The sequence below is a fragment of the Eretmochelys imbricata genome, chromosome 3 (assembly GCF_965152235.1).
Source record: "Eretmochelys imbricata isolate rEreImb1 chromosome 3, rEreImb1.hap1, whole genome shotgun sequence".
NCBI lineage: Eukaryota > Metazoa > Chordata > Testudines > Cheloniidae > Eretmochelys > Eretmochelys imbricata.
The window spans coordinates 4,898,549-4,915,885 of NC_135574.1; the positions used below are offsets into that span (position 1 = coordinate 4,898,549).

The 17,337-nt window shown below is 46.3% G+C and overlaps 2 protein-coding genes across 2 annotated transcripts in view; both read right to left on the reverse strand.

Annotated features, from left to right (window-relative positions):
- NUGGC (nuclear GTPase, germinal center associated) overlaps positions 1–17,337 on the reverse strand; it is an 82,188-nt gene that overhangs the window by 44,529 nt on the left and 20,322 nt on the right. Inside the window, exons 7-12 of the mRNA XM_077812314.1 lie at positions 16,180–16,407; positions 15,207–15,382; positions 10,137–10,155; positions 6,407–6,496; positions 5,209–5,314; positions 1–134 (exon numbers count right to left, since the gene is read on the reverse strand). Of these exons, the coding sequence (XP_077668440.1) occupies positions 1–134; positions 5,209–5,314; positions 6,407–6,496; positions 10,137–10,155; positions 15,207–15,382; positions 16,180–16,407 (753 nt within the window). The remainder of the gene's footprint in view (positions 135–5,208; positions 5,315–6,406; positions 6,497–10,136; positions 10,156–15,206; positions 15,383–16,179; positions 16,408–17,337) is intronic.
- LOC144262492 (uncharacterized) lies at positions 12,857–15,023 on the reverse strand. Its single transcript, XM_077812312.1, has 2 exons — positions 14,175–15,023; positions 12,857–13,454 (listed from the first exon to the last, which is right to left on the reverse strand). The coding sequence occupies exons 1-2, from the start codon at positions 14,869–14,871 to the stop codon at positions 12,901–12,903; spliced, it is 1,251 nt and encodes a 416-aa protein (XP_077668438.1). The 5' UTR covers positions 14,872–15,023; the 3' UTR covers positions 12,857–12,900.

Sequence of the window (17,337 nt, forward strand, 5' to 3'; positions counted from 1 at the left end):
CACCATGTCTCGTGTGGAGTTGAAATTCTCAGCCAGCAGGACAATGCTGAGAGCCTTGGTTACATAATCCACTAGGAGCTTCTTCTTCTCTTTCAGATAGATATTCCTGACGTACTCTCTCAGCTTGGGGATCTCTGGAATAGCACAGATAGGCGGAGTTAGTCCTGGTCTACACCGAGGATGACCTAGCCATGGTGCTCAGGGCTGTGAAAAATTTCACACCCTGTGTGATGTAAGAAAGAACATAAGAATGTCCATATTGGGTCAGACCAAAGGTCCATCGAGCCCAGTATCCTGTTTTTATTTTAAACCTGCTGCCTATTCATTTCATTTGATGACCCCTAGTTCTTGTGTTATGAGGAGTAAATAACACTTCCTTATTTACTTTCTCCACACCAGACATGATTTTATAGACCTCTATCATATCCCCCCCAGTCATCTCTTTTCCAATCTGAAAAGTTCCAGTTTTATTAATCTCTCCTCATACAGAAGCTGTTCTATACCCCTAGTCATTTTTGTTGCCCTCTTTCTAAACCTTTTCCAATTCCAATACAGTATATCTTTTTTGAGATGGAGTAACCAGATCAGCACGCAGTATTCAAATGTGGGCTTGCCATGGATTTATATAGTGGCAACATGATATTTTCTGTCTTACTATCTCTCCCTTTCTTAATGATTCCCAGCATTCTGGTCGCTTTTTGGACTGCTGCTGCACATTGAGTGGATGTTTTCAGAGAACTATCCACAATGACTACAAGATCTCTTTCTTGAATGGGAACAGTTAATTTAGACCCCATCATTTTATATGTCTAGTTGGGATTATGTTTTCCAATGTGCATTACTTTGCATTTATCAACATTGAATTTCATCTGCCATTGTGTTATCAAGTCACCCAGATTTGCAGGATCCATTTGTAACTCTTTGCAGTCTGCCTGGGACTTAACTATCTTGAGTAGTTTTGTATCATCTGTAAATTTTGCCACATCACCGTTTACCCCTTTTTCCAGATCGTTTATGAATATGTTGAATAGGATTGGTCCCAGAACAGACCCCTGGGGGACACCACTATTTACCTCTCTCCATTCTGAGAAATGACCATTTATTCCTACCCTTTGTTTCTTATCCTTTAACCAGTTAACAATCCATGAGAGAACCTTCCCTCTTATCTCATGGCAGCTTACTTTGCTTAAGAGCCTTTGGTGAGGGACCTTGTCAAAGGCTTTCTGAAAATCTAAAAACATGATATCCACTGGATCCCCTACATGCTTGGTGACCCCCTCAAAGAATTCTAGTAGATTGGTGAGGCATGATTTCCCTTTACAAAATCCATGTTGACTCTTCCCCAACAAATTATGTTCATCTATGTGCCTGACAATTCTGTTCTTTACTATTGGTTTCAGAGTAACAGCCATGTTAGTCTGTATTCGCAAAAAGAAAAGGAGTGAAGTGAGCTGTAGCTCACGAAAGCTTATGCTCAAATAAATTGGTTAGTCTTTAAGGTGCCACAAGTCCTCCTGTTCTTTACTATAGTTTCAATCAGTTTTCCCGATACTGAAGTCAGGCTTACTGGCCTGTAAGTGCCGGGATCAGCTCTGGAGCCCTTTTTAAAAATTGGCATCACATTAGCTATCCTCCAGTCGTCTGGTACAGAAGCTGATTTAAATGGTAGGTTAGAGACTACAGTTAGTAGTTCTGCAGTTTCACATTTGAGTTTCTTCAGAACTCTTGGTGAATCCCGTCTGGCCCTGGTGACGTATTACTCTTTAGTTTATCTGTTCGTTCCAAAACCTTCTCTAATGACACCTCAATCTGGAACAGTTCCTCAGATTTGTCACCGAAAAAGACTGGCTCAGCTTTGGGAATCTCCCTCACATCCTCAGCCTTGAAGACTGTAGACAAAGCTGGGTCAGCAGCCTCGCTACCGCCTCTCGAGGGGATGAATTTGCTACGGCAAAAGAAAAACCGCATCCGTTTCTGAAGCGAATGCCTACACTACAGCACGTCAGCAATGTAGCTGCCATGGCAGTGCTCGTAGTGCGGACATAGCCTTAGACATGTGGCAGGAGACGGTCCTCCTGCAGGATGTTCAACAGGGGGAACATTGCTCCTGCAGAGCTTCCTGTCAGTGAACACAGGGTTGGATTAAGGCATAGGCCTAGGACCCCAGCTCCAGGAGCCGTGTGATTACATCAGAACCCCAGCCTGCATTTACAAAAAGTAAAGTCTCTAGTCCTCACAATTGTGAGGAATAGCTTGGAAACTGGTTCAGTAACATCTGCCTGAATCTGCACAGAGCCTGAACCAATTGCTGTGAGGGTGGGCACTGCCCCATTTATTTCAGTGGGGTATTAACCCCGCTACCCTGGGGCTCTCCGAACTCCAGCCCAGCAGAGCGCTCTGTGCATAGCAGGAGGGGAAGAGTGCAGATGGCTTGACCCATCCAAACAGAAACACAGAAAGCAGAGGGGACTCCTGTTTACACTCATGCTGCTCCTGAGGAGAAGGGCATTGGGCAGTCAGGCCTGGTAGGAAGAAGTAGGCTCTCTCGACTATTGAGCCAAAGGACCTATTGCTAAGTAAAGGCCTATTATCAAGTGAACCAACCGCTTTGCAAGCTTTATGAATAATTTGTAATAATGATGTTACGTTGTGCAACCTTTATTAAGAGTGGAAAATTTAGTTTGGTGAGAGTGGAGAATTTAGTTGCTTGAGGTTTAGCATAACATCCTGTTTATCAGAACAAGTGCTTTAACTGCAAGATGTACTGACCGCATTAGTATGGGAAGTTTGGATATTGCAATATGCGTTTGGAAATTTGCAACATGCCTTATTGTGATAGAGGCTAACCTTTTCTTTGTTAAGCTAAATAGATTGAACTCCTTGAGTCTATGTACCTAAATGGGGAATAAAAATTTGATAATGGGCTCTTCAGTCTAGCAGACAAAGCTGTAACATGATCCAGTGGCTGGAAGTTAAGCTATACAAATTCAGACTAGAAATAAGATGTACATTTTTAACATTGAGGGTCATTAACCACTGGAACAACATACCAGAAGTTGTGGTGGATTCTCACTCATTGTAAATGTTTGAATCTAGTGCTGAAAAGCTAGGTCTTATTACTGGATGTTTTTCTGAAGGGCAGGCTCTAGTTCAAACCCAGCAGTTGGACTTGGAGCAGGAATTACTCCAGCGCAGTCCTATGACCTGTGTTATGCAGGAGGTCAGACTAGATGATCACAACGGTCCTTCTGGCCCTCACATCTGTGAATCTCTGCCATTGCCACTCTGGGAGCAGAGGGGGCCCTCCTAGCACTGGCAGTATAGGTGGGGGTGAGGACTATAGGGGTGAAGCCACGATACCCCCTCCCCATGTCATGATGTGCTTAGAGCTCCAGGCTGCTTTGGTATGAACATGGGTGAACGTTCCCTCTATAGAACAGCTCTTGTTTCAGTCAAGAGACTTGGAGGAAAAGCTGGTGTCTCAGAAACTCAGGGACCTACACGTTGCCTGCTGCAGATCTGAGCAGGGCAGCAGTGGCTGGTCTGTGCAGGTGCAACCCACACATCTCCTGGGTGTGGTGTTCTGTCCCATCTAGTGGCACTGAGACCATTTAGAGAGATATAGAAAATGAGTCTGCTCTACAGCCTTAGCTAACAACCAGTTGGCTTTTAATTCATGAGGTAGACGCTCATGCACTAAGCTCCAGAGGTCCCCAGTTCGATCCCGCCAATGACCGGGGTCTGTCAGTGTTACACAGGGATCTGCACATGGAGGCACAAGCTACACAACGTTGGGAGAGGAAAAGGGAAGCAACACAAAGAAGAAAACAGGGGGCCGAGAAGCAGAGCTAAGCCTTGCTATCAACAACACATATAGTGCTGTGTCCTGTGAATGCCACCTCTCCTGCAGCTTCCTGGCAGGCTGTGTGACAGGCAAGGAAGGATGTGGCTGTGCAATGACAGGTACTTGGGGTATTGAACCTCTAGCACTCAGGGGCTGAGTTAAGTCCCCTCGCTGGCCCTGTATGTTATACCCCCTGAGGCTCAGGCAGAAACAGGGATTCACAGCACCCACAGCAGTGACATCAATGGCTACAACGTCTGCTTTGCCAGAGGGCCAGTGCAGCCCGATGCGTGGGCAGTGCGAGCTGCAGAGGTGGTGTTGCTGGAACAGCTGAGGGATAGGCTAATACAGGGCACTGATCCCTGGGCAGCCCCCATCTCCTGGAGAGCCCAGGCCCTCAGCTGCAACGGAGAAGGTGCCTCCCCTGCAGGAACCCCACAGAAGGGTGCTTGTGGTAACAGCACTTGCTTCCCCTTAGGACAATGCCTCCCTTTGGGTGCAGGGGCCAGGCTGGGGCAGGGGCGCGGAATTTACAACACCCTGGGCCAGCTTTAGCGAGTCTGATCCTTGATCATTAACAGGTAAAGCTTCTCAAGCCTTGCACTGCAGGCTAAGCTCCCGTTCAGGGCACAAAGATGCCAGGATTCTGGATTCAGCAGTGGATGGGCCCAGCAGAACAACTGGGTCCCATGCAACAAGGCAGCATATGTAGGGGGCTGTAGGGGAGGGCTACCTAGATGTCAAGGGAAGGGACTGGACAGGGGGCCTATAGAGGTTTGGGTTGGGAGAAAGATGGGGTCACTGGTGGAAGAGAAGCCAGAAGTGGGGCTTTCAGATGGTCATTGGAGAGGGCCTGAACCTGAGAGGTGCTGAGCACCTGCAACCCCCATAGATTTCTGTGTCTGCAGTGCACTAGGACTCAGAGTTGTGGATTCAATTTTTGGCTCTGCCACAGATACTGTGTGACCTTGGCCAAGTCACTTAATCTCTGAGCCTCAATTCCCCATTAAAACAGAGACAGTGACACTCACTTTGTTTGTCGAATCTATTTAGATCATCAGCTCTTTATGGCAGGGACTGTCTCTTATTATGCGCATGTAAATCGCCTAGCACCACAGAGCCCTGATTGTGGTTTTAGATTTGTAATACAATTGTAATACAGGTGTAATTGTAATACAAATAACAATAAATATAATCCCCACAGTTTGGGGAAAAGCATCTGCACATTTAGATGCTGCTTTGAACCAAATTCCTGCATCTGTGGTGTGTGCCCATCACCGGTAAGAGATGCACACAGATGCAGAGTCAGCACTCCGAGCAATGAAGCATTAGCAATTCATGTTGAAAGAATAATTGCATGTTACCTGTCTCTTCCTTAGTGATATAATTCTCCTTCCAGTACTCTTTAGCACTGACCGTATAAACGAGATCAGCCTTGTTCAGAATTTCTGAGTCACTTGGCAGTATTTTCTAAAAAAAAACAAAAATCAAACAAACAAAAAACCACCCACACACAGATTGTGTAAAAAGTGGGGTTATTTAAGCAGCTTCAGAAAATACATAAGAACGGCCATACTGGGTCAGAATAAAGGTCCAGCTAGCCCAGTATCCTGTCTTCCCACAGTGGCCAAGGCCAGGTGCCCCAGAGGGAATGAACAGAACAGGGAATCATGAAGTGATCCATCCCCTGTCGCCCATCCCCAACTTCTGGCAAGTCCTATTGTCACTGCAGAATTCCGCCACAGTTAGTACAATAAGTGGTGCAGTAAGTGTGAATTTAATCAGTTGCGTATCCTCAACCTACCCCATTCATATCAGGATCCAGTTCAAAACTGCGCTTCCTCCCTCCAGCGGCAAACTCCTCTGTCTCGTCACATAATCTCACCATTGTTGGGGTGAGAGCCTCTTCCCCTGCAGCTTCTCCCACCAGGAACAGCCTTGTGAAATTTCTGCCCCATCAATGTCCCAGCTCATCTCTCTCCCTTTCTGAGGCCTTGTTTCCTCTCTCCCTATGTTACCAGATTCGTTTAAGGAATGCTTTGTGCTGCAGACAAACAGTGCATCTTAAATTCCTAATTCTGTATTACTGTGAAACGATGGGATTTGTGATGTCAAATTTTCATTGAGCAAACACCGAATCAAGGATCAGCTTTGTCTGTACATTGATTTTAATGCCTGGATCCCTTATTTATGACTCAGAATCAAACCACAGAGGATGGTCAGCTCCAAACACACAAGTTTTTATCACTGGAGGTAAAGGAGAGTTCCCTAATGGGATTTTCAGAAGTGCCTAACAAGGTTAGGCAACTAACTTCCATTGGAAGTTGACAGTAATTAGGCACCTGAAAGCCAAGATAGATCTGGCCCCAGAATTCAATAGGGCTTAGAACTTTGTGTGTTGACATCGAGGTTTTTATAGTATAGTTGAGACCACCTAGAAATCATCACATCTCATGGAAAAATACTTGCTTACAAATGTTAGTCCAAGGACCATCACATTTACTATTGAAATATAATAGGAATAGGTTTCCTGCAACTAGAAAACCCAGTATTATACTTTACCTTGAGCTTTGTCTTCATGCTATTGCTTTTTTTCCTTTTCACGGATGCGTTCCTCTCTAAAATGGCATCGTGTTTGGTTTCTATAGGTTTCTACATTTGGAAAGACAATGAAAGCTACTATAGGTAGTCCCCAAAATGTTTTCATAGATTTTAAAGCCATCAGACACCATCTATTCTGGTTTCCAACATAACACAGGGCAAACTTCACCCAGGAATTTCTGCATCAAGCCCAGAACTTATGATTGAGCTAGAGCAGATCTTTTAGGGCTTGTCTATATGAACCAGTAATGGTAACTATAGGGATGTGATTTCTAGAGCCCACTAATATGTTGCACATTAACTGGCCCATGTGGACCCTGCCAGCGTGGGCTAGAAGTTCCCTAGTGTGCTTTTAACATACTGCTGTTTGAAACAGCACTATGTTAGTAATAGTCAACATGGATCGTCAAGAACAAATCATGTAAACTGAATGTAATAGCTTTCCTTGACGGGGTAACAAGCCTTGTGGATGCGGGGAAGCGGTAGATGTGGGATGTCTTGACTTTAGTAAGGCTGTTGATACCGTCTCGCATGACCTTTTCATAAACAAACTAGAGAAATACAGCCTAGATGGAGCTACAGTAAGGTGGGTGCCTAACTGGTTGGAAAACCGTTCTCAGAGAGTAGTTATCAGTGGTTCACAGTCAAGCTGGAAGGGCATAACAAGTGGGGTCCCACAGGAATTGGTCCTTGGTCTGGTTCTGTTCAGTATCTTCATCAATGATTTAGATAATGGCATAGAGAGTGCACTTAAAGTCTGCAGACAGTGCCAAGCTAGGAGGGTTTGCAGGTGCTTTGGAGGGTAGGATTAAAATTCAAAATGATCTGGACAAGCTGGAGAAATGGTCTGAAGTAAATAGGATGAAATTCAACGTACTCCACTTAGGAAGGAACAATCAGTTGCACACAAAGAAAATGGGAAATGGCTGCCTAGGAAGGAGTACTGTAGAAAGGGATCTGGGGGTCATAGTGGATCACAAGCTAAATATGAGTCAACAGTGTAACGCTGTTGCAAAAAAAGCAAACATCATTCTGGGATGTATTAGCAGGAGTATTGTAAGCAAGACACGAAAAGTAATTCTTCTGCTCTACTCAGCACTTATAAGGCCTCAGCTGGAGTACTATATCCAGTTCTGGGCACCACATTTCAGGAAAGATGTGGACAAATTGGAGAAAGACCAGAGAAGAACAACAAAAATGATTAAAGGTCTAGAAAACATGACCTATAAGGAGAGATTGAAAAAATTGGGTTTGTTTAGTCTGGAGAAGAGAAGACTGAAGGGAGACATGATAACAGTTTTCAAGTACATAAAAAGTTGTTACAAGGATGGGGGATGAAAAATTGTTCTCCTTAACTTCTGAGGACAGGTAAAGAAGCAATGGGCTTCAATTGCAGCAAGGGAGACTTAGGATGAACATTAAGAAAATCTTCCTGTCAGGGTAGCTAAGCACTGGAACAAATTGCATAGGGAGGTTGTGGAGTCTCCATCACTGGAGGTTTTTAAGAACAGGTTGGACAAACACCTGTAGGGAATGGTCTAGTTATTACTTAGTCCTGCCTTGAGTGCAGGGGACTGGACTAGATGACCTCTCAAGATCCCTTCCAGCCTTACCCTTCTATGATCCTTTGGTAAAGCTCACAGGGAACTTCTAATGCATGCTGGCCAGCTCCACATGAACCAGTTAACGACTAACATGTCAGTGCTCTTCACAACTCACGCCCACGACCCATAGTCCACCTTACTGCTCTGTGTGGACACGCCTTTGGAAAGACAGTCAGTCTTGATGTAAAGACTCCAAGTAATGGCCCCATCCTAGGTAAGTTGGTTCAATGATTAATTACCTGCACTGTTAAAAAAAATGTGCCTTATTTCTAGTCTGAATTTGTCTAGTTTCAGATTGCAGGCACTGGATCTTATTAGGTCTTTTTTGCTAGATTTAAGAGTCATCTGCTCTCAGAAATCTCTCTCCCATGAAGGTATTTGTAGCTTGTGATCAAGTCACCTTTTAACCTTTTCTTGGCTAAATTAAATCAATTGAGCTAACTGCTCATTATAAAAAGAGTTAAACAGGATTATTGCTTTCAATAACATTAATTTTATTTTTGGTTCATGTAATTTAAAAGTATCCTTTATTAAGGTTATTATAGTTAGTGAGGCAGATATCGTTGCATGAAACATAAAAACCAACTCTAGGGGAGTTAATTAGTACTGTAACCTGCAGCACATCTTCAGTTCCTAATTTGGTCTTGTTCTGGAGCCATTTTACACTGGGAAATACTCGATCAAGGCTTGTTTTGTCTGTGAACTGAACTTAGTTCTTTGAACCCTTGTTTACGACTCAGAAATAAGCCATAGAAGGCTAGAAAAGATGGTCTAATGGTTAAGACACTGGACTGGGACTTGAGATCCAGACTGAATTCCCAGCTCTGCCACTGACTCCCTGTGTGCTGTTGGACAAGTCACTTAGTCTCTCTGTGCCTCAGTTCCCCACCTGTAAAATGAGGATAACAGCCCTGCCCTGCCTCACAGGGGCATTGAGGATAAATTCAATAATGTTTGTGAGGCATTCAGATACTACTGGGATTATGGCCATAAATAAGTGAACCCATATGGCTAAAAAAACAACAAGGAGTTCGGTGGCACCTTAAAGACTAACAGATTTATTTGGGCATAAGCTTTTGTTGGTAAAAAACCCACTTCTTCACATGCATGGAGTGAAGATTACAGATGCAGGCATTATTATGCTGACACATGAAGAGAAGGGAGTTACCTCATAAGTGGAGAACCAGTGTTGACAGAGCCAATGACACCTCCTCATCAATTATTGGGAGTGGACTACGTCCACCCTGATTGAATTGGCCCGTCAACACTGGTTCTCCACTTGTGAGGTAACTCCCTTCTCTTCATGTGTCAGTATAATAATGCCTGCATCTGTAATCTTCACTCCATGCATCTGAAGAAGTGGGTTTTTTACCCACGAAAGCTTATGCCCAAATAAATCTGTTAGTCTTTAAGGTGCCACCGGACTCCTTGTTGTTTTTGTGGATACAGACTAACATAGCTACCCCCTGATACTTGACTCCATATGGCTAAGTCCACTCAACTTTGTTGTTAACGTTGCTCAGCTGCCTAAATTCTAATGTCTTGCATTCCTCAGGGCTCCCATGTATAGCGACTGCCTTATTGCTCCAGTTTTACAGCTGGAGAAGCTAGGGGGCACAGAGGTTAAGTGACTAGCCCAAGGACACACAATGAGACTGTTGCAGAGATGGGATGAGAACAAGGGACTTTGCAGCTCTCATGCCACTGCACCAGGCCTCTCTTAGGATATTTACCCTATTCCAGCTGATGATCAACTTCCTTCCTGAACTACAAATGCCGATAGCTCTTGTAATTTTATCCTGATTGTGGGCTAAACTGTCTTTTTCTTACCCACTCAAAGCGAATGGGGGGCTCACATGTGTAGGGTGAGCAGGTGATACCTAGACTGGGCCCATGGATGCTGTAAATGCCTACTGTTTAAAAAAATTAACCTGGCAGCTCCTCTTACAGTAATCAGGACTCTTGTTAGCAGCCCTAGTGGATGACATCCATCTTCAGAAGACAAATCAGTGACCCCTCATTTTTGTTTATGGAGAGTTCATTTTTAAGACTATAATTTGTTTTTTAAAAAGTCTGCAAATACTCACTTGTTTCTCTTTTCTTTCCCTGGAAAAAAATCAAAATGACACATTTAATCAGGTATGGCAAACATCAAAAATCCTGTCATGCCCCTTGCACATAACTATGTGCAGGGGGTTATGGGAAGGTGACAATATACAGTCTGGAAAGTAGGAAATGGGCTTAGCATATTCATAAGCATGGCCAGACTGGATCAGACCCGAGGTCCATCTAGCCCAGCATCCTGTTTCTGGCAGTGGCCAGCACCAGATGTTTCAATGGAAGGTGCAAGAATCATTGTAGAAAGCAAGTATAGAATGACCTGTTTATTCCTAACCCCTGTGACACAGAAGTGAATTGGTGGTTCGCAACTCTTGTCAGATCTAACATACTTGCTACACCTCACACACTGTCATCATGATATATATCCAAAAGTTTGCATGTAATATATCATTAATATTCTTGCATTATGTACATACATATGGTCAACCCACAAAGAACTTTACAGATGGGCAGGAAATATGTGACTAAAATATGTGTAAACCAGGCATGCCAGGGGGAATTGATAACTTTTCTCCAGACAAAGGAAAGAGGCAGACATCTCAGACCAGGTGTGCCCAATTCATTTGTATCTCAGGTTGCAAGAAGAGATCATTTGCATTGTAAAAATCACCAGCAAGGGAGAAGACAGCCTGGAATCTACAGGAGACAGACTGGCAGCCACACCCAGCAGGGGAAAGGAACTTTATCTGGGAATACATTTCAAAGGCTTACTGGACTATAAAGAGAGGGGGAGCAAACCCATAAATGATAGATCACTTAGGGGATTCAAGAGGCCAGAGCTCTTGAAATGAGAGGTTACTTACTGTACTGGAGGTTCGTCAAGATGTGTGGTCCCTAGCTGTACTCCACACATGGTGTACATTCACGCCATCCACTCGAGTCCTGTTTTTTTCCAAGCAGTGTCTGTTGACCTGCATGGGCGTGGTATGTCCTTTTGCGCTCCCGACTGAGAGTGTAAGGGGCAGTGCAGATCAACACTACTCCAGTTCCTCCTCTTACTGCACTGGGTGAAGTCCGAAGCAGAGGGACAGGAGGGCAGGTAGAGGAACACCGCTAGGGACCACACATCTCAGAGAACCTCCAGGTACAGCAAGTAACATTCTCTTCTTCGAGTGGTGGTCCCTATGTGTATTCCACACGTGGGGGACTTGTGAGCACGGATCAGTGTGGTACTGGGTGCAAGGAGGCTTATTGTAGAGTCATTTGCAATACAGCTCATCCCATGGCCTGTTTCTTCCTAAATCCCCTGTGACACACATACCAGCTGGTGGTTCACCACTCTGTGTCAGCAACTCTCGTCAGGCCTGGCATACTCACTACACCTAACATACTGTTGTCATGATACATATCAAAAACGTGACATGTAACATATCACTGGAAAACTTACTGTTCACTGACCATTAATGTTCTTGAGTCATGTACGTACCATCAACCTATAAAAAACTTTACAGGCAGGCTGGAAATATGTGACTAAAATGTATTTAAACCAGGTGTGTTGGGGGACTTGATAAACAGGTTTTCTCCAGACAAAGGAACGAGGCCAACACCTCAAACCAGCTGTGGCCAAATGTAATGGGCTATTCATTTGTATCTGAGGTTGCAGGAGGAGATCATTTGCATCGTAAAAATCACCAGCAAGGAAGAAGACAGCCTGGAATTTACACCAGACCAACTGGCAGCCACACCCAGCAGGGGAGAGGAACCTTATCTGGGAATACATTTCAAAGGCTTACTGGACCATAAAGAGAGGGGGACTGAACTATTACTTGGGGGATTCAAGGGATCAGAGCTCTTGAAATCACAGGGGGTTGAAGTCTCTGGGAACTGAGGGTAGGTGAGAAAGATTGTAACTTGCTGATGCTGAAATTAAGTTTTAGTCATAGGATAATGTCTACACTGGCAGAGTTACAGTGCCGCTCAGAGACCGCTGAAGGGAAACTGCTGTTGTGTGTTCACACTGACAGCTGCCTGCACAATAGCGTGTTCACACTTGCAGCAGTATTCGGAGCGGTGCACTCTGGGCAGCTATCCCACAGAGCATCTCTTCCTCTTCTGCCGCTAAGAGTTGTGGGAAGATGGAGGGGGTCGCAGGGCATCCTGGGTCCTGTCCCAATGCCCAGTGATGCATTGCTTCACATCCCTGCAATCCCTGTGCTTCTGTCCGCATTTGACGCCATCTTTCAACGGTTTGTGTACTCCACGCTCTGCCTCTTTGGCCTGCAGGAATGGATCCTGAACTGTTGACCAGTATGCTGCTTGCTCTGACCAACACATAATAATAATATGCTCCATAATATTTGTGAAGGGAAGGGTGAAAGCTTCACTCAGGGCTGTGCCACTGAGGCTCAGCGCCTGGAAGCTGAGTTTGAACAGCCAGAGACCAGGGCTATTAGAGGGGTGCAGCGCTGGGCCATAAGGATGCCTTGAGGCAGCAATTTGAAGCTGAAATGCACTAATATTTGTTGCTATGCTCGGGAGTGCAGCGCTTGTAATGCTAGGAGGTGATTGTGATTGGTGCAGACGATGCAATATGAAGGTTTAAGATAATTTTCTGTTGATTTTCAGGGCTCTGTTTCCTTTCAATTAATAGAATAAAGATTACTTTCAAACCAACTCAATTCTTGTATTAAAAAACAACAACCGGAGGAGAGAGTCAAACAAAAAAACACATCAGCACTGAGGGGGATTGGGGAAGGGAAGATCCAGGAGGAGGAGGGGGTCCCAGGGCAGCTAAAGATCTGTGTATGTCCAGGGATCATATCCAGCCTTCTCCTCTGGAGTACAATGCAGCGGGTACTGTACTTCAGCAGGGCCAAACTGCAGAGGGAGGGGTGTTGAGTGCAGTGGGTGCTGGGAGTCTGCAGTGCTGGACTGTGACGGGGTAGGAGTGGAATGCCACGGGTACAGACTGGAGCCAGGAGGTTGATAAGAGTGTGTTGGCTGTGTCTGGGGGACACTTGAGAAAGAGTTTTGCGACAGCGGCTGCAGGGGAGGGTGGGCGCAGAGCTGCTCGGTTTGCAGTGCTAGTAGCACCTGGAGCGTGTCTGCTTGGTGTTCCATAACGTTTAAGAGCCGCTCTGTAGCTTCATTCTGGCGTGCTGTGTTCTCCTTTTGGTCCCTCTTCTCGCTGTCCCGCCATTCCTTCAATTCCTGTTTTTCGGTCGTGAAGTGCATCATAACGTCATGCAGAAAGCCCTTCTTAGTTCTCCACGGCTGCTTTCTAATTCTGCGCAGCCGTTCAGCTGGCGATAACAAAGAGGGAGGCTGGGCACCCAAGGTCATCTCTGTGAAGTTTAAGTGCAACGTTTTACAGAAGTGGTATTGTTTGCAACACACAGAACACTGATTCAGTGATTTAAAACACAGCCAGAGTTCACATACCTGTCACTAACTGGATGACCCCAGGCAAGCACACATGAGCCACAAGACCCCCAAAATGGTGAGTAGCTGCAGGGGCAGGGGAAATCAGTGTTCCCGGACCCTACTGTACACTGGGCATGTGGCTCTTGGGGGAGCCAGCACAGTAGCGGGGGCTGATAATCATTCCTGTCCCCACATTTTCCACAGGATGTGGTCATTACGGAAGATATCTGGCTTCTGAGGGTGAGCAGGGAATCAAGTGAGGGTCTTCTCCAAGACTGCGGCTTCCGCCCTGGCCCTTATGCGGCTTGCCTGTGTGCAGCAATGATTCCCCCCATGCCCCAGAGGCCCGCCCTCCCTGTGTGACAGCAGAGTGGCGTGGGACAGTTACTGTTAATGGGGCAAGAAACAAAGTAGCTCTGCCAAAGAACCTGCGGCAGTGGATTGCCCAGTATCTCCATGAGAGTTGCCTGGAGATCTCTGAGGGAGATTCCCATAAAGTGAGGGATTCAATCAACACCCTGTTCCGCCACTCAGACTAGGCATATGGTGGAACATGCATCATACAGGCGCAAGCCTGCTTTCTGCAACTCTCCTGACCCCAACAACTCGCCTCAGCGATTCCCAGAATCAAATCCACTTACCAGGGGCCTTCTCTCCTGTATGCGCGTCACCAAGATCCGACAGCTGTGACTGGCTAGCCTCCTCCGAGGTAGAAAAGAGCTGGCTGCATGCATTTCTCACTTCCGAGTCATCCTCTGCCTCTGGGTCCCCCTCCTCATCCAAGATTTCCTCCACCGAAATATCCAGAGTGGTCTTTGCAGTGGAGGTGGGGTCACCACTGAGTCTCGCGTCCAGCTCTTTGTAGAACCGGCAGCTTGTGGGAGCGGAACTGGAGCGGCGGCTTGCCTCCCGCGCCTTGTGGTAGGCGTTCTGCAGCTCCTTCACTTTGACCCTGCACTGCAGTGCGTCCCGGTCATGGCCCCTTTCCGTCATGCATCGTGAAATCTGTCCGTAGGTATCATAATTCCTATGGCTGGAGCGCAGCTGGGACTGGACAGCCTCCTCTCCCCAAACACTGATGAGGTCCAGCAGCTCGGCATTGCTCCAAGTGGGGGGTCGCCTGGTGCGTGGAGCAGGCATGGCCACCTGGAAAGATGCACTGAGACCACTGCATGTATCACCGAAGGGAAGGGGACTTTCAAATTTGCAAAGGAATGTACGGGGTGGGGATGACAGTTGGTCACCCAAGGGCAGGGCAGTAGAATTCAAACCGATGACCAGAGAGGTGAGAACGGGCCTTGTGGGACACCTCCCGGGGGCCAATCGCAGCGCTGTCATCACCACAGAGCTGTACGCCCGGCACAGAAAGCTCTATGCTGCTCGTCGGGGTGGTTTTTTTACAGCACAGTTTCTGTAGTTTCTGCCCACTAAGGGGCTTGGCAGTGTGTACACCTCGGGAGTTACACCACAGAAAGCTGCTTTACTGCACAGAAACTTGCCAGTGTAGACAAGGCCTTAGAAGCATGGTTTTATTTTTGTTTGTTTGTAACCTTTTCTATCTTCATCCCTTATATCTGAACTCACTTTAAACCTCTCTCTTTGATGAAATAAATGTGTTTTACTTTTACCTAAACCAGCCCAGGCCATTGATTGAATTGAAGTGATTCCACTACCTCAGGTATTCCTTCAGATACAGCTTATCAGACTTGGTGACCACCAGAGCGATGTCACTGCACATCCCGCCTTGGTAAGCTTTGATGCTCTCTGTCAGCAGCACTTCATGGACTTTGTCCCCCACAACTCGTTCGATGTCGCTGATAACCCAGATGACTGAACATTTATTGATGCTCTTAAGGAGAGAGAGAGCGAGAGAGAGAGAGATAATTATATCTGGAAGCAAAGAGGTACCCAGGCTCCATCCTGAGACATGCCAAGCACCCTGGATTCCCCACTGACTGCAATGGCAGTGCAGAGTGCTCAGTCTTTGCAGGATTGTGCTAGCAATTTGCAGACTTGAGCCCCTAGTTCAAGCCCTTCAGCTGTGTGCCACTCCGGACTGTGCTAGCTGGGGGTTCTGTGCTGACTGCTAGGGGTATGCCTACACAGCAATTAAACACCATGGGGGAGTGAGGGTCCCAGAGCCCAGGCTCCAGCCCAAGCCGGAACATCCACACAGCAATTTTACAGCCCCAGAGCCCGAGCTCAAGCCAGCTGAAGCGGGCCAGTTGCGGGTGTTTAATTGCTGCGTAGACATTCCATGGGATAGCCCAAGTGCAGAGAAGATAAAGGTCTATCTGATCGTTGCAGGGTCTGCACTTCCGAGGAAAAACCTCAGTTTCCCAGTGAAGTGTGGATGGAGAAAGGCACTATGGGTCTCTGATGCTACAGGAATCCAGGAGCAGCAATGGATCCAAGCCTGGAAGCACCATTAGCTAATATCAGAGGTTCACCCTCACTATACGGTGTGGACGCTGGTTTTGTTCATTCCACTAAAGCCTTCCCCAGGCCACAGAGCACACTGCCCTCTCTAGAGCTTTCCTTTCTTTATTACACTGGAATAATAACATTAGCACCAATGGTTAAATGCTCTCCAGCCAAATAACATATCAGCATTTTCCCCCACACACCACAGAGCTGGTAAGTCACCTCTTTCCACATTTCGTCCCTTTTGCTGTTGTAATCTCCTGTCCCGGGAATATCCATAAACACGACACCTTCCGGAATCATGTCAGACTTCGGAATAGTCACTTCCACGTATTTGATTAGCGGCCAGAGCCGCATCTTGGCTTTCTCTTCCTCCTGTGCTGGCTCCTCCTCATCCTTGTCACTCTGACACCGCACATAAGGGTCCAGTTTGTCAGAGAGTTCTTTTGCCTGAAACATGATAAATAAATCAAACTCTGCCCCTTCATGGTGATAGGACCTCAAAGTCATCCGTGAACAGTAATTAATTGAACAACCTGCCACCTGGGCGTGTTATGAGACTAAGTTTCGTTTCCCACCATTTACAGAGGAGGAAACTGAGGGGCCGGGAGGAGCAAGAACATGCAATGAGTCATTGTCTGAGCTGAGAATAGAGTCCAGGAAGTCTAGCCTCCTTCCACTTCTGACAGAGCTTTCACAAGAGCTAAACAGCATGGTGGAAGCACAGAATCTCCCTCTCTGGTACTGCAGAGGACACCTGAGAGAGTCACTGTAGCCCGAGGCCTGATTAACTTTCTCTAGCATCCCCCATAAGTCCCTGGGAGGTGGGCTGCTGAGGGAAGAGGGTTACAGCTGCCTCTGCATGGCTGGCAGTGGAGCTGATCAGAAAAGCAGAAATGTTCCCTGTGGTCAATTCCTCAGGGAAAATTCCCACCTAAAATTTGGGAAGAGAAAGGCAGGAAATCCCCTGAAAACCCCAAGCCAAGATGACATTTTTAAATGGAAACAAAGCAAAACAATTGTTTCACAGTGATGATTCACCACAAAGTATTGTTGCTTTGGTTTGATGTCCCTGATCAGAAAAAATCAGAATATCAGTTACAATTCACATTTTCCTGCCTAATATTTAGACTTCAAATAACCCAGACTTTCCCACCGGAAATTCTTTGGGTCAGGAACTGTTGCCAAGCTCTAGGTGGCAGCACTGGAGCTGCCTTCCTGCCAGGGGGTGTGGAGGAGTGGGATAGGGCAGGCAGAGTTCACTCCCTCAGTGGGACAGACTGGGTTAATCTCCCTGGGGAATCCCACAACAGATTCATGCAGGAGGGGACAATTTTGCCCTGAGTTTTGCCTATTCCAAGTTCTTTGGAAAAATCCATT